Source organism: Halichoerus grypus, chromosome 5, assembly GCF_964656455.1.
Source record: "Halichoerus grypus chromosome 5, mHalGry1.hap1.1, whole genome shotgun sequence".
Lineage (NCBI taxonomy): Eukaryota > Metazoa > Chordata > Mammalia > Carnivora > Phocidae > Halichoerus > Halichoerus grypus.
Window position 1 is genome coordinate 21,004,017 of NC_135716.1, and position 14,796 is coordinate 21,018,812.

Here is a 14,796-nt window from a genome sequence, read left to right on the forward strand (position 1 = left end):
AGCATATACAGTTTTAGGAACATGCACTATCTAGATGTAAGCTGTAACATTTACACATTAACAAAAAAACACGTGAAAGAGACTGCCTAAACAATCCCCTGCCCCCGTGCTTTTTCTAACTTTAATTGCATCAGAATCACCTGAAGGGCTTGTGGAAACCCTACTGATGCCCTGACTCAGGCTGTGGTGGAGCCTATGAATTTTCTAACAAGATCCCAGTTGATTTTGATTCTGTCGATCTGGGACCGCATGTCAAGAACCGTTGCTAGCCCATTTCTCTCCCTGAGCACACAGAAACACTACCATTCCCCTCTGTGTCCGGGCCAGAAGCATGCATATACCACTTCCAAGTCTAGCCACAAAATTCCCTGCATAGTCTTCCACTCTCTCTCACCCCTTTCCTAGGCCATGTGAGGCTACGTATTAAAGATGGTGGCCTGCCAAAATAGGAGGAACCTGGATCTGTGAGTTTGTGCACGGAGAAAAGCTGCCTTACTCTCATAAAAGTGTCATGTGAAAGAGGAATACACCTTTGCTGAAGCAAGTCACTGAGGTTGGGGGCAGCATTGCCTAATTTACCCTAATATACATGACTTTCATGTGATCGGGAGATGAACCATGCCCAACGCTGAGGACACTTTTATTATGTAAATTTGAGTGGAGATTACATTAATCTACCATATACTCTCCCAATCCAAAAAATATATATATATTTAAATTTATTGATACATACTTAACCTACAGCCACATGTCAGTAGGCCACAAAGAGATTTTTGCCAATCCTTCAGAACATCTCTTAAATCTACCTTAGTACATTTTGGGTGAGCTTTCATCTGAAATTTTCCACTCGCTGCTTCTGGAACCCCTGTATTCTTACATTCTCAAAATGGTTATACCCCCGCAAATCCTTTGCCTCAAGTTGGATGAGACCAATGCACTTTTCCCTTCAAAGTCCATTACAGGACAGCTCTGCCCTACTCTGTCCTCTTTCCTCCCCTACCTAGTTCTGCCAAGGAGATCATCCCAGAATTTCTAACTCTAACTTAATTGGAGCAGAGTTTCCCCTTATGCATCTTCAGAGTCAGGCCAATGGGCCCCAAATGACCCACATCTTTCATCACAGTCCTAAGCCATGAGACCTTCCAGAAAAATCCCTATTCCTTAATTCTATTGCTGGTACTACTACTTTTGGTGAATGTGACCCACTCCCTTTCTCTGGACCCTGCCTAGATGTGCATGTTGCCCTTCCTGTACCTACCAGTCTTGCTGAATTTGACCACTTGCCTACTTGGGTTTCTGCTGGCCATTGGTACCCCATTCATCTATTAGTTCTCCTTTGTAGACCTCCACATACATAGCATTGCATGACTAAAGTAGACTGTAGTCAAACTCTTTTCCTTCTGTTATGCAGATCCTATATCATCGCCCTTATTAATATGTTTTACACACACACAGAATTGGACCAAAAGCAATGATTTCTCCCATTTCTCCCAAATATGTCTTATGAAAATATGCATTTCCCTCAACCCTTTTCTCACAAACTGCCCCCACACTACATGACATGAAATCAAAGTCTCAGGATTACAGAAAAGATTCACATTTTAAAGCAGTGTATTCTATGTTGGCTAATTGAATTTAAATAAAAAATAAGAAAAAATAGTGTCCATTTTTCTGATTATAAGAAAACATACATTTATTGAAGATAACTTTGAATTGAAAAGAAATTAAGAGAAGTACACAAAAATTCATCTTTGATACCAGCCTCTACCCAAAGGTAATCTGTTATATATTTAATTTATAAGTGTTTTTATTTATTGCCATGCCATTATAGATAAGTGGCTACTGAATATTCAATTGTATGTTTAGGCCATTGTTTATTCAAACAATCCAAACAAATGTTGCTTTTGATTTTCTTATTATAAATAATAACAGAATGAACATCCCTGTACCTAAATCTTACAGCTTTCCTGGTAATATTTCTGGAGTAGATTCTCTGCAGGGTAATCCCTTGGTAGAAGTGTATGAACAGTTGAGGTAAATACTACAAGAAAGAGCTAAAATGGTTAAAAGTGATTATGTCTGGCAAGAAATTTACAAGGACGGGCAGAAATGGGCAGGTTAATGCTGTTTTCCATTATAAGTACTGCATTTTACTTTTTCTGCTTTTGTATTATGATTAAAAATAAACATCATATTATGAAAATTCTTTTTTTCCCAAGTAAAACACAATTATGCCCTCAAAAAAGGGTATGGCTTTTTTAAAGAGTTCATATAATATCCCCATATGAACAAGCTGCCCTTCTGAAAATTTATAACAATTTACCCTCCATCAGGAATGTGGAATAATTCCTTTCCTGTAAAAGGTTCTACAAACTACGTATTTCTTTTTCCTCTTAAATATTTCCTAATTAGGTTTAAAATGACATGCAATTTAAATGTGCATTTATTTTACTGATAAGGTTGAATTGCTTTCCTGTTTGATTTACTGGCCATTGAGATTTCTTCTTTTGGCTTTAAAATGAACATACCAAAGCTCATGCATTCGATGTATGCTGTCTCAGTGAAATTAGTCACTTTAGAAGATGGTATCCTTGTACCAGTGACTTGGCCATGGCTTCAACATTTGGATAATTCTTTCTTTGAATGACCATCAAAGTCAGAGTGACATTCTTTTGGATATCCTTAGCATCAGTTACATCATCAGGTTAGGGACAAATGGCAGAGCCACTGCATGATGATCACCTCAGTTTTCTTGGTGCTCCTAAACCATCCATAAAAACAACTGTCTTTGGAGCCATGAGAACATGAACAGAATAAACGCCTGGCTCTTGTAAAGCACCACAGTCATTTGGATATGTCTATTGCGGAAGGCTTCTCCCTACCTCCACCTCATTTCATAGACTTCATATTTATAGTAATTAAAAGTCCATTAGTCTATATGTCAGTGTGTCATACAACCTTATACACATAGCCTGATATATGGCAGACACTTAAAAATTGGACCAACATTGTGGACTGAGCATATTTTTGACTAAAATGTCATTCATCCTAGTAATTTTTGTCTGGTTTATTCACTGTTCTATCCCAGACAGCTAGGAGAGTTCCTTGCACACACTGGGTGGTCAACCAATATTTCTTTTTTTTTTTTTAAGATTTATTTATTTTAGGGGCACCTGGGTGGCTCAGTCAGTTAAGTGTCTGCCTTCGATTCAGGTCATGATCTTAGGGACCTGAGATTGAGCCCCGCATCAGGCTGTCTGCTCAGCGGGGATTCTGCTTCTCCCTCTCACTCTCCTTCTATGTGCTCTCTCTCTCTCTCTCAAATAAATAAATAAAATCTTTAAAAAAAAAGATTTATTTATTTGAAAGAGAGAGAGTGAGAGTGCGGGGAGGGGCAGAGGGAGAGAGAGAAACAGAGAGGAACAGAGAGAATCTCAAGCAGATTCCCCGTTCAGCGCAGAGCCCGATGCAGGGCCCAATCTTATAACCGTGAGATCATGACCTGAGCCGAAACTGAGTCAGATACTCAACCGACTGAGCCACCCAGGTACCACCCCCCAACCAGTATTTCTTGAGTAAATGAATACATGATGAAAATATAAATGAATGTCCACTTAACAATTGGACATCAAGATCCAAGCTTTGTTTACCTTATTTTGTAAGGTAACACATGATGGCAAATTCTTTTCAATAACACTGGTGAGAAATACATGATGAAAGCTGAATGGTACTGAAAAATAACAAGCTTCAATTCTAACTTGGCTCTGTCAGGGAGTAGCTGGTAAGTCATTCACTCTATCAGTGTTTATTGAGTACCTACTATGTGCTCTGCACTATTTTTTTTCAGCTTTATTGAGGAATAACTGACAAGTATAACTGCCTGTACTTACAGTTGTACCTGATGATTTGATAGACATTGCCAAAATGAAGATAATTAACATATCAATCATCTCACTAGGTAACTCTTCGGGGCAGGGGGAGAACTCTTAAGATCTCCTTTTAGCAAATTTCAAATGCACAATAATGTATTATTAACTATAATCGCCATGCTGTACGTTAGATCCTCAGAAATTATTCTTCTTATAATTGAAAGTTTGTACCCTTTGATCTATATCTTCCCATTTCCACACCCCTCATCACTGACATCCACTTTTATACTATTTATATGAGTTGGGCTTTTGTTTAGATTCCACATAAGTGTTACCATGCCGTTTTTGTCTTTCTCTGGCTAGCTTATTTCACTTTGCACAGTACCCTACCAATCCACCCATATTGTCAGAAATAGCAAAATTTCCTCCTTTTTATAGCTGAATAATATTCCACTGTGTAGGGGCGCCTGGGTGGCTCAGTTGGTTAAGCAGCTGCCTTTGGCTCAGGTCATGATCCCTGGGTCCTGGGATCGGGGCCCCACGTCCAGCTCCCTGCTCAGTGGAGCCTGCTTCTCCCTCTCTGCCTGCCTCTCTGCCTACTTGTGCTCTCTCTCTGTGTCAAATAAATAAATAAAATCTTTAAAAAAAAAAAAGTACCATGCTGTCTGTCAGCACTTGGGCTTATTAAATATATATATATATATATATATATATATATATTCCACTGTGTATATATACCATACTTTCTTTATCCATTCATCCATCAGCAGACACTTGGTTGTGTCCATATTTTAGCAATTGTGAATAATGCTGGAATGAGCATGGGGTGCAGGTATCTCTTTAAGATACTGATTTCATTTCCTTCAGATATATTCCCAGGAGCAGGGTTGTTGGATCCTATGGTAATTCTATTTTAGATTTTTCGAGGAACCGCCATACTTTTTCCCACAATCACTGTACCAAATACATTCCTGCCAAGAGTGCACCGCTGTGGTGGGGTATAGCATCTCTGGTTTCAGGAAGAGCACAGAGGCATAGTCTCCATGGAGCTCCATCGGTTGAGGTTAATTTTGGCAAAGACTGGGGGGGTCCTCAGTGGCCAAAGCTGCAGGCATCCTGGAGGTGTCTGTGGTCGCGGCGGCAGGTAGGGCTCTTGAGGCCACAGGGGAGCAGCGGTGGCCGGAAGCTGTGGGGGGCCAGGGGGCAGAGCAGAGCACCCCAGGATGGCAGTCCGAGTCCTGACCTCAGGCCTCAGGGGACAAGGTACAGAGCAGTAGCCGTTCGGCCCTGGTGATCGTGAGTAGTGTCTGTAACTCGGGATCCACAGAGCGGTGCACAGCCGCAGCATGGCCCGGGGATGGAACGTCTGAGTCGGGACCTGGGCTCAGCCCCGGTGATGGTGGATCAGTACTCAGACTCAGGACCAGGGAGTGGGGCTCAGAGCATCAGCCACACAGCCAGGTGATGGCAGCTCAAAGCCCTGACCCCAGACTCGACTCGGGGTGGAGTGCGGTGCAGCAACAGCTCTGGTCTCTGTAGATGGCAAAGCTCTACAGCATCCCGGTCCTGCAGAGCGGGGCACAGTGGCAACCCGGGCCCCTGAGGGTGGGGCTCTCCTCAGTGACAGCTCCAGCCTGGGGAGGACTCCAGGCAGCTCCATCAGCTGGGTTCTCTAGTTCCCTGTGGGGTGCGATCCACCTCCCTACCCTCCTGGTGCGGAGCTGCTCTGGTATGGGGAACGGGATGATACAGGTGAAGTACCTTCTGTACTGTTGCTCTGTCCTCACCTTCAGTTTGGGAGCTCCCGCAGGACTTTTGGTGCTGCTTCATTGTAGTCCTTTGCTTTCCCGGAGCTGTTTTCATCCGTTTGAAGTTGTTTGTTTATTGTTTACCTTGGGGAGATGCACATTGGAGCCTCCTCATCCACCAGCTTGCTAACGGCTGAATGCTGGAGAAGCAGGAGGAGTGTGACCTGCAGACTCTGCCCCCAGGGAATTTACCATCTACTGAGAGACAGACAGCCATCCAATGTTCCTAAATAAGTAGGGAATAACGCGCACTATTAAGTGCCTGGCCTAGAACAGGCTTGCCTGGACCAAGAGCTCAGGGAAGCCTTCCTTCTCTGGGGAAGGGATATTTGAACTAGATATTAAGGCAGAGGGAACATTTTGAACACAAGTTCAATGACAAAAAAATAAGAGCCCCGTGCATTGGAGAAACGGGGGAGAAATGATCATAGGGAAGCACCGAGAGAGGGTAGAGAGCATTGAGCAATGAAGCTGGAGAGAAGGTCTTTACTGCTCTTTGCTATGTGATGAGAGAGAGATACACTGACCTTTTCCAGCAGCTGGGCTTAGTAGCACCTACCTGATAGGTCTATCGTGAGTATAAAACATATGTGTACCTCTTTGCTTAATGTCTGGTCCATAGGAAATAGTTAGGGTCACTTTTTTTTCTTTCTTTCCTTTTATTACCTATATTTTGAGTTCATAAAGAGCAAGAATTTGGTCTTATATTTCAGTGGATCCCTTTAGTGCCCTTCCTGGCTGTGAACTGCTTGGTAAAGGCTCGGTACATGACAGCTGGGTTACCATTATTATTACTAAGCAGTCCTTTGTATGCCAAGATTTTACATATATTTTCTTACACGGGTTTTTACTTAATAAAAATTACTTTGGATTTATAGTAATAAACTGAGTTTCTAGCATCTGATACTTTCATATGTGGAATTATGCATCTTTGTTATCCACTGATATTTGGGGTTTGTGTAGTTTGGACATGGTTTTATTTTCTAATAAGTGGAGTATTGGTTATTTCAGAGCTTCAAAGCATCTCTAAGATTTAGAATGATGAGAAACATAATCTATATATATTGAATTGCAAAATTTTATTTGCATCATAGCATTCTCTGATAGCTATTAGAAAAGTGTATAAATACAGAGATTAAATGAATGCATAAAATAAAAATATCCTTTCACCAATAATTTCCCTCTCAAACAAGAAAGCAATAATTTAGATCTCTGACCTTGTAATTCAGCTGATTAGAAGAATCTAATTCTCTTTTTATTTCATGTTATGTTGTATCTAATTGATGGAGAGTCTAAGTGGATCAATATGCCAAAAATTGACCTGGACAAACTCGATTTCTTTTCTGTCTAGATGACTTGTATGCCCTGTTTTCCCAATTTTCAAGTGGAGAGAGAGAGAGAAAAAAAGGGGGGGTTCTTTTTTATAACCACCAAAACTGCAAAGTAAAGCTGGTTCTTTCTCTTTCTCTGTCACATAAGCACATAATAAAGTTTCTGCACTCCACACTTTGCTGGCAATTCCAGTGACAATACACAAGACAGGATAGAATGCACCCCAGTTTTCCTTAAGTAGATGAGCCTAAACAATTGTAAAAACTACCTTAAATCAGATGCATGCACTCAGACCCAACCTAGTTGCTCAGAGAGCAGATCAGAGGGGAAGATACAAAGTGTCACCTTTTGTTACATGAGCCTACTTGGGTCTTTTCTTTGTTCCCCCAGTTACTGATGGAAGAAACAAGATAATATTTACACTTCCCATATTACCTACAAGGGCTATGTTGTTACTGGCTTTTTCATCCTTCTGCCTTTATTAAGAAGTTAAGTTCCTGTTGACCCCACCTCTTGGTCCCTCATACAAGTACAGTTTTGCGTACTGGCCTATTCATAAATTATTAATGTCACAGTGTAAAAAACCATTCTGAAACAGGCCCTCCTGACATGTAGCTACTGGTAATTTGAGCTGAGCTTCAGGGTGTCGGAAGCACGCCCAGCTCTCAGTGAAGCAAGCCTCTGAAGCTCTTCTTCTGCTAGGGAAACAATTAACTTTATGTTCCGTTTGCCCACAATGGCACTCACGGAAGTCGGTCATGTTTGTTAAGCCTGTGTCAGTCTGTTCAGCCTGCTCAGCTCAGGGGGAGGGTCACGATGTGTAGCCGGGCTCTGGAGATTGTGGGCAGAAATGAAAAGATTTGCACTCATTGAACAAGAAAATGGCATTCCTGGCTGTCAGTCTGGAAGGAAGAGCTTTTCTCTCCAACGTTGCACAGCAGGCTCTGCTCATGTCCCTGAATGGCAGCTCACGCCTCGTTGCTGAGTGAGCATTTTCCCCACCTAACCTGACAGGCAGACGTGTCTCACATAAAAGCAGGCTACCCTCCGACTGGGAAGCTGGGGTGCCCCAAATCTGGGCCAGTATGGTTCAACTGAAGAGGTTGCACTGAATCTTACTTTGGTGTGGGGTTTATGATCAGCTTTGAGAGGTGCTTTCGATGCCAAAGAAACCAAGGGTGAGCGTGTTTGGAGAGAGCTGGCTTGTGCCTGAAGACCGAGTGACGGGCCTGCCATTTCACCCCATGAGCCCTCATCTCTCCCTGCTACACCTCACACATGGTTGAGGACCTAAGTGTGCCAGTCGAGTGTTGGTAGAAGGAACGGGCTCTGAGCCCCATGGGTCAGAACTATCATCAGTTGGCACCTATGATCTGACTGCGTATTGGGGGTATTTTGCATTTCACATCTTCAGCTGGTTTCTAGCAGCACACATCTGGCTCTGATTTTCACCAAAGTGTTAAAAAAAAAAAAAAAAAAAGGCAAACTGGCTGTGGTAATCCTAAAAAGGATATAATTTCCTAAGATAAATCTGCTGAAGAGAACATGTATTTTGAAACCAAATGTAAATTGACTTACATGTTTTCTGTTTTCAGTTTCATATATTGGCTTTACATTCACAAATATTGAAGAAATGCCTAGAACGTGCTACCACTAAAGGTGAGCAAAACAGACACTTTTCTGGCCTACAAGAAGCTCACCATCAAAGTCACATTCCATTCAGGTATCATGAATCATCAGACTTGACTGTGTATAATCCCATAGCCTTAATACTTCAGGCTCACTATTTTACCTCATCTGAATACCTTCTGGCTCTAAATTTCAACATCTTGTGTGTCAAGCAAGGGGACTGGGTCTGGGGAACCCTTAAAGTACCTGGAAAACATTCCACTGGCCCTGGCCATTGGCACCTGTGTGTTCTTGAGGAAGCCGCCTCACATTTCTGAGTCATGAGCCCGGCAGAAGCCAAAGAAAATATTGCCCAATTTGCAAGGGTTTATGTTTTTGTGAATCTTAATGGAATAAAGATTCAAGTCCAGCCTGGCCTAACAGTATTGCAGAACAGAAGTCGCTATTATTGTATTGTTGCTATTTTTTCTGTGAATCTGTAAATACTGCTTTTGATCCAAGGAATCCAGAATGTGTTTTATTAGATTTACCAAAATCCCCTGATTCTGGCATGCCGCAGTTTATAGTAGGCAATAGAATTGGGTTTCTAAAGCATCACTCTGTAGCATTTTTCTTTTTTTATCGGCCCACGTGTGGGAGCGTAGATGAAAAGAGACGCATATTCACTCTTGCCTGGTAAAGCAGGGTCACGCTTAGGGTCCATTGCTATGTGCCTGAAGAGTTGTCATCAGAGAGTCAGCTGCTCCATGTCAACCTGACCGTGTTGCCTGTTCCCCGTTGACAAATTCTGAAGTCACACTGTTGCGGTTTCAAGAACCAAACACATGACAGTTGACATAACATCTTTTATGTTCCTCCAGCTCTTAACTTCCGCGTTAGAGAAAAGTGACCAACATTTTTTCTGGGAACTAAATGGAAAGAGAGGATAATAAGGAAACTTCAGGAAGTTAGTGAATATTTTCTTTCAGGGCCCAGGACACGTGAAAATCAGGCCTCTGAAACATCGGCCAGACACTGGAAACTCTCATGATTTGGTTTCATTAAAGATACCAAAGAATAATTAGACCATAAGGGGAATTCAGTTTTCCATTCCCCAGAGACTATGATTAGTAGGTGACTTTCCAGGTCATTCTTTTTCCACTTCCTGTTTTTTTTCCCCCTTTAAGAAAATTGTTTGCTCATGATGGTAATGAGTAGAGTGGGAATAATACCCAAGCACCCTGAGCTGGATGGCTGACCCAGGGTTGTGCTGCTGGTTTTTCATTTCGATGCAGCAGACCCAGGCTCTCCTGCAAGCCTGGACGGGGATTCTCTGTTCTCTTCATGTAGACAGCCAACGTGATAGAACTTGGGGATCTTTTCTTTGCATTGTTAATCTGAAAAAGAAAAAAAAAAGATGGGGAAGAAAGGAAATAAAAGATGTATGTTTGAAGATAAAGTGAAGTTACTTTATTTGTGAGTGTCTCTAACAAAGAGACACAGTGAAACACTCACAAATGGGGAAAGACTTTCAAGGTTTCCATTATACTAGGAACTGTACACAATTAAATTGAAATATAAATATAAGCCAGCATTTCAGTTAAGCTGCTTATTAAAATAATTAGGCCAGTGAAGCGAGGAGCGTGTAAGCCAAGGAAATTATGAGGTTTGGCTAAAATGCTCTCACTGCAGGTATACACAGAATTGAATGAAAAAGTTGTAAAGCCATGGGTTTAATAGATAAAAACTGTCCTACACTAAAAGTCAAAAGACAACCAGAAAAGGACCAAATAATTTTATATAGATAGATAGATGATATAGATATAGATATAGATAAAGATTCATAGTAATACAAATCCTAAGCTGGAAGGGATTTTTGGGAAACCATTTCTAAACTGGCCACCACCAAGTTCCCATTTAAAACTTATTGTTGCCTGTGAGTTTTACTTTTGAAAGATTCCCTTTACAATTTGCGCTTATTAAGCGCCAATTAACTTGATTTCCCACTAAGTAAAAACATGATCCTCCAATTAGAGTATGGATTAGCACAAAATAACTAGTGTTACCTCTTTCAGTTAATATAATTTAAGCAAAAAGCAAATAAATGTGACATTTTGATTATCCAGTGTAATCTTATTATGGGTAAATGTGTGATTTCTGTGAGTCCTTTTTCTGAAAAGCAAAAATAGGGCAAGAAGGCCCACTGCCACCTTTGAGGGCGACTGGTTGGAAGCCACTGTCTCTTCTAGCCCCTTTATTGCGTGGTGGGTTTAATGGCTCAGCCTCAGACCATGCAGTTTTGTACAAGGTCAAGGCTAAAATACAGGTCTCCCAATGTTTCATCTAGCCCTCTCTTTGTTAAACCAGACCGCCATTTTATAAACTTGTGAGGCTGAGGAGTTTTGAGTACTGTTAATTCCAATTTTAGAAGTGCAACTGCATTTGAAAGGCCATAGAAATAGCCCTGTGGTAACCCATTTTCTTCTCTGGATTTCTCATTAGGTTTTCTTAATATCAGATTGGTCTTTTTTTTTTTTCTTAATTTTTGGTCTCGTGTGCCATGCTGTTACATAAGGGTCATAATTTCTACTCAACCTCTCCACTGGAAGAGTTTGCAAATTATTGCATCTTCCTTATTTGAGTCCTTTAGTATGAAAAGTGCCAACCTTAAAACCTTCTGTTTGATCATATAATCAGGTAAGACCTGGAAGAGCTCTGAAGACCTCTCTCTTAAATGACTAAGTGTGTTCAGATTGCTTCTTTCTGATTATACCTGCATTTGGAATCCAATTCCATACTCTCTGTATCACAAAGCAACCTGGCCAGTAACTCACATGTGCTGTTCGGGACTTAATAGAGATGATGTGAAAATTATTTGAGTCATGCTAAAGTATGTTTAGAACTGTGTACTTTCAGAACTTTAAGGAGAGTAGAGATGACATTGGAAAAGTCAACCCATTAAAAAAAAAAAAAAATACAGTGTGGCCAAGAATTAGAATTGGTGACAACAACTTAGGGAAGTGTCCACAGCCCCTGAGTCTGGTTAGCACTACTGTAAGCTAGGACACCATAATGAATAGCTGGTCCATCACACCTGGTGACATCCTATTTTTAGACCGCCCGAGCATGAGGTGAATGCATGGAAGGCTGCCATTGCTTATTAAAGTCCTTTGGAAAATGTGGGCTCACTGAATGTCACATGGGCCCCCCCCCCATATCAGTCAAGTTACATTTGGAAAACAGAACGTTTAACTGCCTGCCATTTTGAGCTGCCGCTGCCAAGGTACCTCTATCCCAAGGCAGCTTTAGGGGGACAATTGCAAGATCTAGCGGGTGTCTCTCTCAACCTATCAATTAGGAAAAGAGCAGAGTCAGACGTGATATATTAGGTGGCCCTAAGATGGATCGCTCTGAAAAATCTCATATTGGCAAGAGTAATTCAAGTTGCCAGGAATCCAGAGTTTGCCATGTGACATCCCCAGAAGTCTGATGAGGTTTGACTGGTTTACTCTGCTAAATGAAACTGCTGAGATGGCTGTCACGAGGTGATTAATAAAGTGCATAAATCTTAACTATGGGAAAAAAGAAGATGAATCGATGAATGCATATATTGGAAATGTAATGAAGCCAAATTGAAGCTACCAGGATTTGCTAATATATTACAGAAAAACAATATCATGTTTAGTGTTCCTCACTGGTCTTCTTTGGTTGGCCTCCTTTTGAAACTGACCAGGAAGACATGTTTGGTTTTATTTTTTTATGTTTTTTTAACACAGGAGACCTGAAGTGGCAACAGAGCAGGAGAGTAATTATGACATAGTGAATACATACTGCTGGTATTTAGCATTTGCCATTTATTCCCACCATGTTAATGAAGCAAAAAAAAAAAAGAAGAAAGAAAGAAATAGATTCGTTCAGCTTCCCTCAAAGCTGCTATTGAATGCTGTTAGTAATCATATACAAAGTTTTGGTAGTTTTCAGAGTAATTAGAACCCCAGAGCAAATAAACACTAGATGAGCTCTCATCTTTGAAGTTCTTTTTTTTCCTAACTAAATAGCTCTGTCCTGCTATAATTATATACTCGTCATTATAAAATTAAAAATCATTTTAAGTGAATGGATTTTTTTTTTAAGAAGCATTTGTTTCTTGCTAATTATTGTGAACTAATTGTAGTTTAGGATGGTCTGCAAGAAATCTGAAATCGCTGCCCTAGAGCCCCAGTCCCTGATGGCTGCAAGTTGAATTCCAGAAGGAAAAGCAAATGATGGGCAAGAAGGTCCAAGGCCATCAAAATCTGAATTTTCATAACTTTGAAAAGATCAGACTTTCTGAAGGTCATTATGGACAGCTGTGCAGGGTGATGGCCGAAAATATCTTTACTGTCACATGGACCTGAATTTCATTCCAGCACTACTGGAACCTAACTGTGATCTCTGGCATGTTAGTTCATGTCTCTAACCTTCGACTTTTGCATTTGTAAATGGGGATGATCTCTACCTCTACCTTGCAGCCTTGTTTTCAGGATGAAAGATAATATCTATACAATTTTTAGCACAGAGGCTGGCATCAGGGTAACTGTTGCTATTTGCTTATCATCATTCCCATTGTTATTTTTGTGATAGGAACATGTACTACTGCTCAGAGGCCGGAGCTTGGTCTTTAGGACAGTTGGTTCATGACATCCTGTGACAGTGTTGTTTTCAATGGCAAGCTTGGCTCTACCAAGAGCAAGGGATTTAAATTCAACTATCCAGAAAAGTAGAAGGTTTCCATGTTATTTTCCTATCTTTGTGATCCAAGGCCAGGATAAGTGTGGGTAGGAAGTGTGACTGCACGGGCTGTCTGTCTATGAGGGGTTTTCCCAGGAACAAACAAGTTCTTAAAACCCCACCCATTCATAATTTCATGAAGGTCACACTTTGCCAGGATCTCCCTAGGACAACAAGGAAAACAGAAGGTAAACAGCAGTAATTAGTAAATTAGAACATTGAACCACAACAAGAAAAACCCCTACAGATGTGCCTCATACGTGACCCTTTTCCCCTAGTCCTCTTTTTCTTACTATTTATTACAAATTAATATCATGAATTATATGTTGAGTAAAAACTGGGCACCAGCTGTTTCTCTTGGGAGGTGGGAATGATGAATATCAAGATCAGGGTTTCCCTCTGACTCTCCCTGCATTATCCCAACCCTTTTCATCAATAAACTATTTCTTTGTACTGTTCTTAGCTCTTTTCTTTGGCGGCTCACTTTTTATTTTGTTGTTGGTTTAGAGAACATTCTTCCTTCGTTTCTTGGTTCCAGGTACTGAGTTTACTGATTGTTTCTTATATTCCAGACACAAGGTGCTTCACATATGTTATCTTAATTAGTCTTTAAAACAACTCAATATTACAGCTGAGAAAAAGAAAAATTGTAGGGTCATAGAGATAGTAAATGGTAGAGCAACAGTTTCAGCGATTTATTTCAGGTTCATGAAACCAGGCTACCCTCCTGGCCATATTCAGGAATCTGAATGATGGCGGGCAGATTGGTGATTTTAGATGGATTACCCACCAGAGAAACCAAATTTTGATTTTGAATGTAGGTGCTATGATGGACACTGAGACTGTGGATTCTTTTTTTTTTTTTTTAATTTTTTATTGTTATGTTAATGCCCATACATTACATCATTAGTTTTAGATATAGTGTTCCATGATTCATTGTTTGTGTATAACACCCAGTGCTCCATGCAGAACGTGCCCTCCTCAATACCCATCACCAGGCTAACCCATCCTCCCAACCCCCTCCCCTCTAGAACCCTCAGTTTGTTTTTCAGAGTCCATTGTCTCTCATGGTTCTTCTCCCCCTCCGATTTCCCCCCCTTCATTCTTCCCCTCCTGCTACATTCTTCTTCTTCTTTTTTTCTTTCTTAACATATATTGCATTATTTGTTTCAGAGGTACAGATCTGAGATTCAACAGTCTTGCACAATTCACAGCGCTTACCAAAACACATACCCTCCCCAGTGTCCATCACCCAGTCACCCCATCCCTCCCACCCCACCCCCCACTCCAGCAACCCTCAGTTTGTTTCCTGAGATTAAGAATTCCTCATATCAGTGAGGTCATATGATACATGTCTTTCTCTGTTTGACTTATTTCGCTCAGCATAATACCCTCCAGTTCCATCCACG

The 14,796-nt window shown here is 41.0% G+C and overlaps 1 protein-coding gene across 5 annotated transcripts in view; it reads left to right on the forward strand.

Annotated features, from left to right (window-relative positions):
* Positions 1–14,796, forward strand: part of SAMD12 (sterile alpha motif domain containing 12) — a 345,023-nt gene that overhangs the window by 243,075 nt on the left and 87,152 nt on the right. Inside the window, exon 5 of one of the 5 annotated variants that reach the window (XM_036120279.2) lies at positions 8,605–8,668. The exons of the other annotated variants lie outside the window; for them this stretch is intronic. Within the exon in view, the coding sequence (XP_035976172.2) occupies positions 8,605–8,666 (62 nt within the window). The 3' untranslated portion in view covers positions 8,667–8,668. The remainder of the gene's footprint in view (positions 1–8,604; positions 8,669–14,796) is intronic. 5 annotated transcript variants of the gene reach the window in all.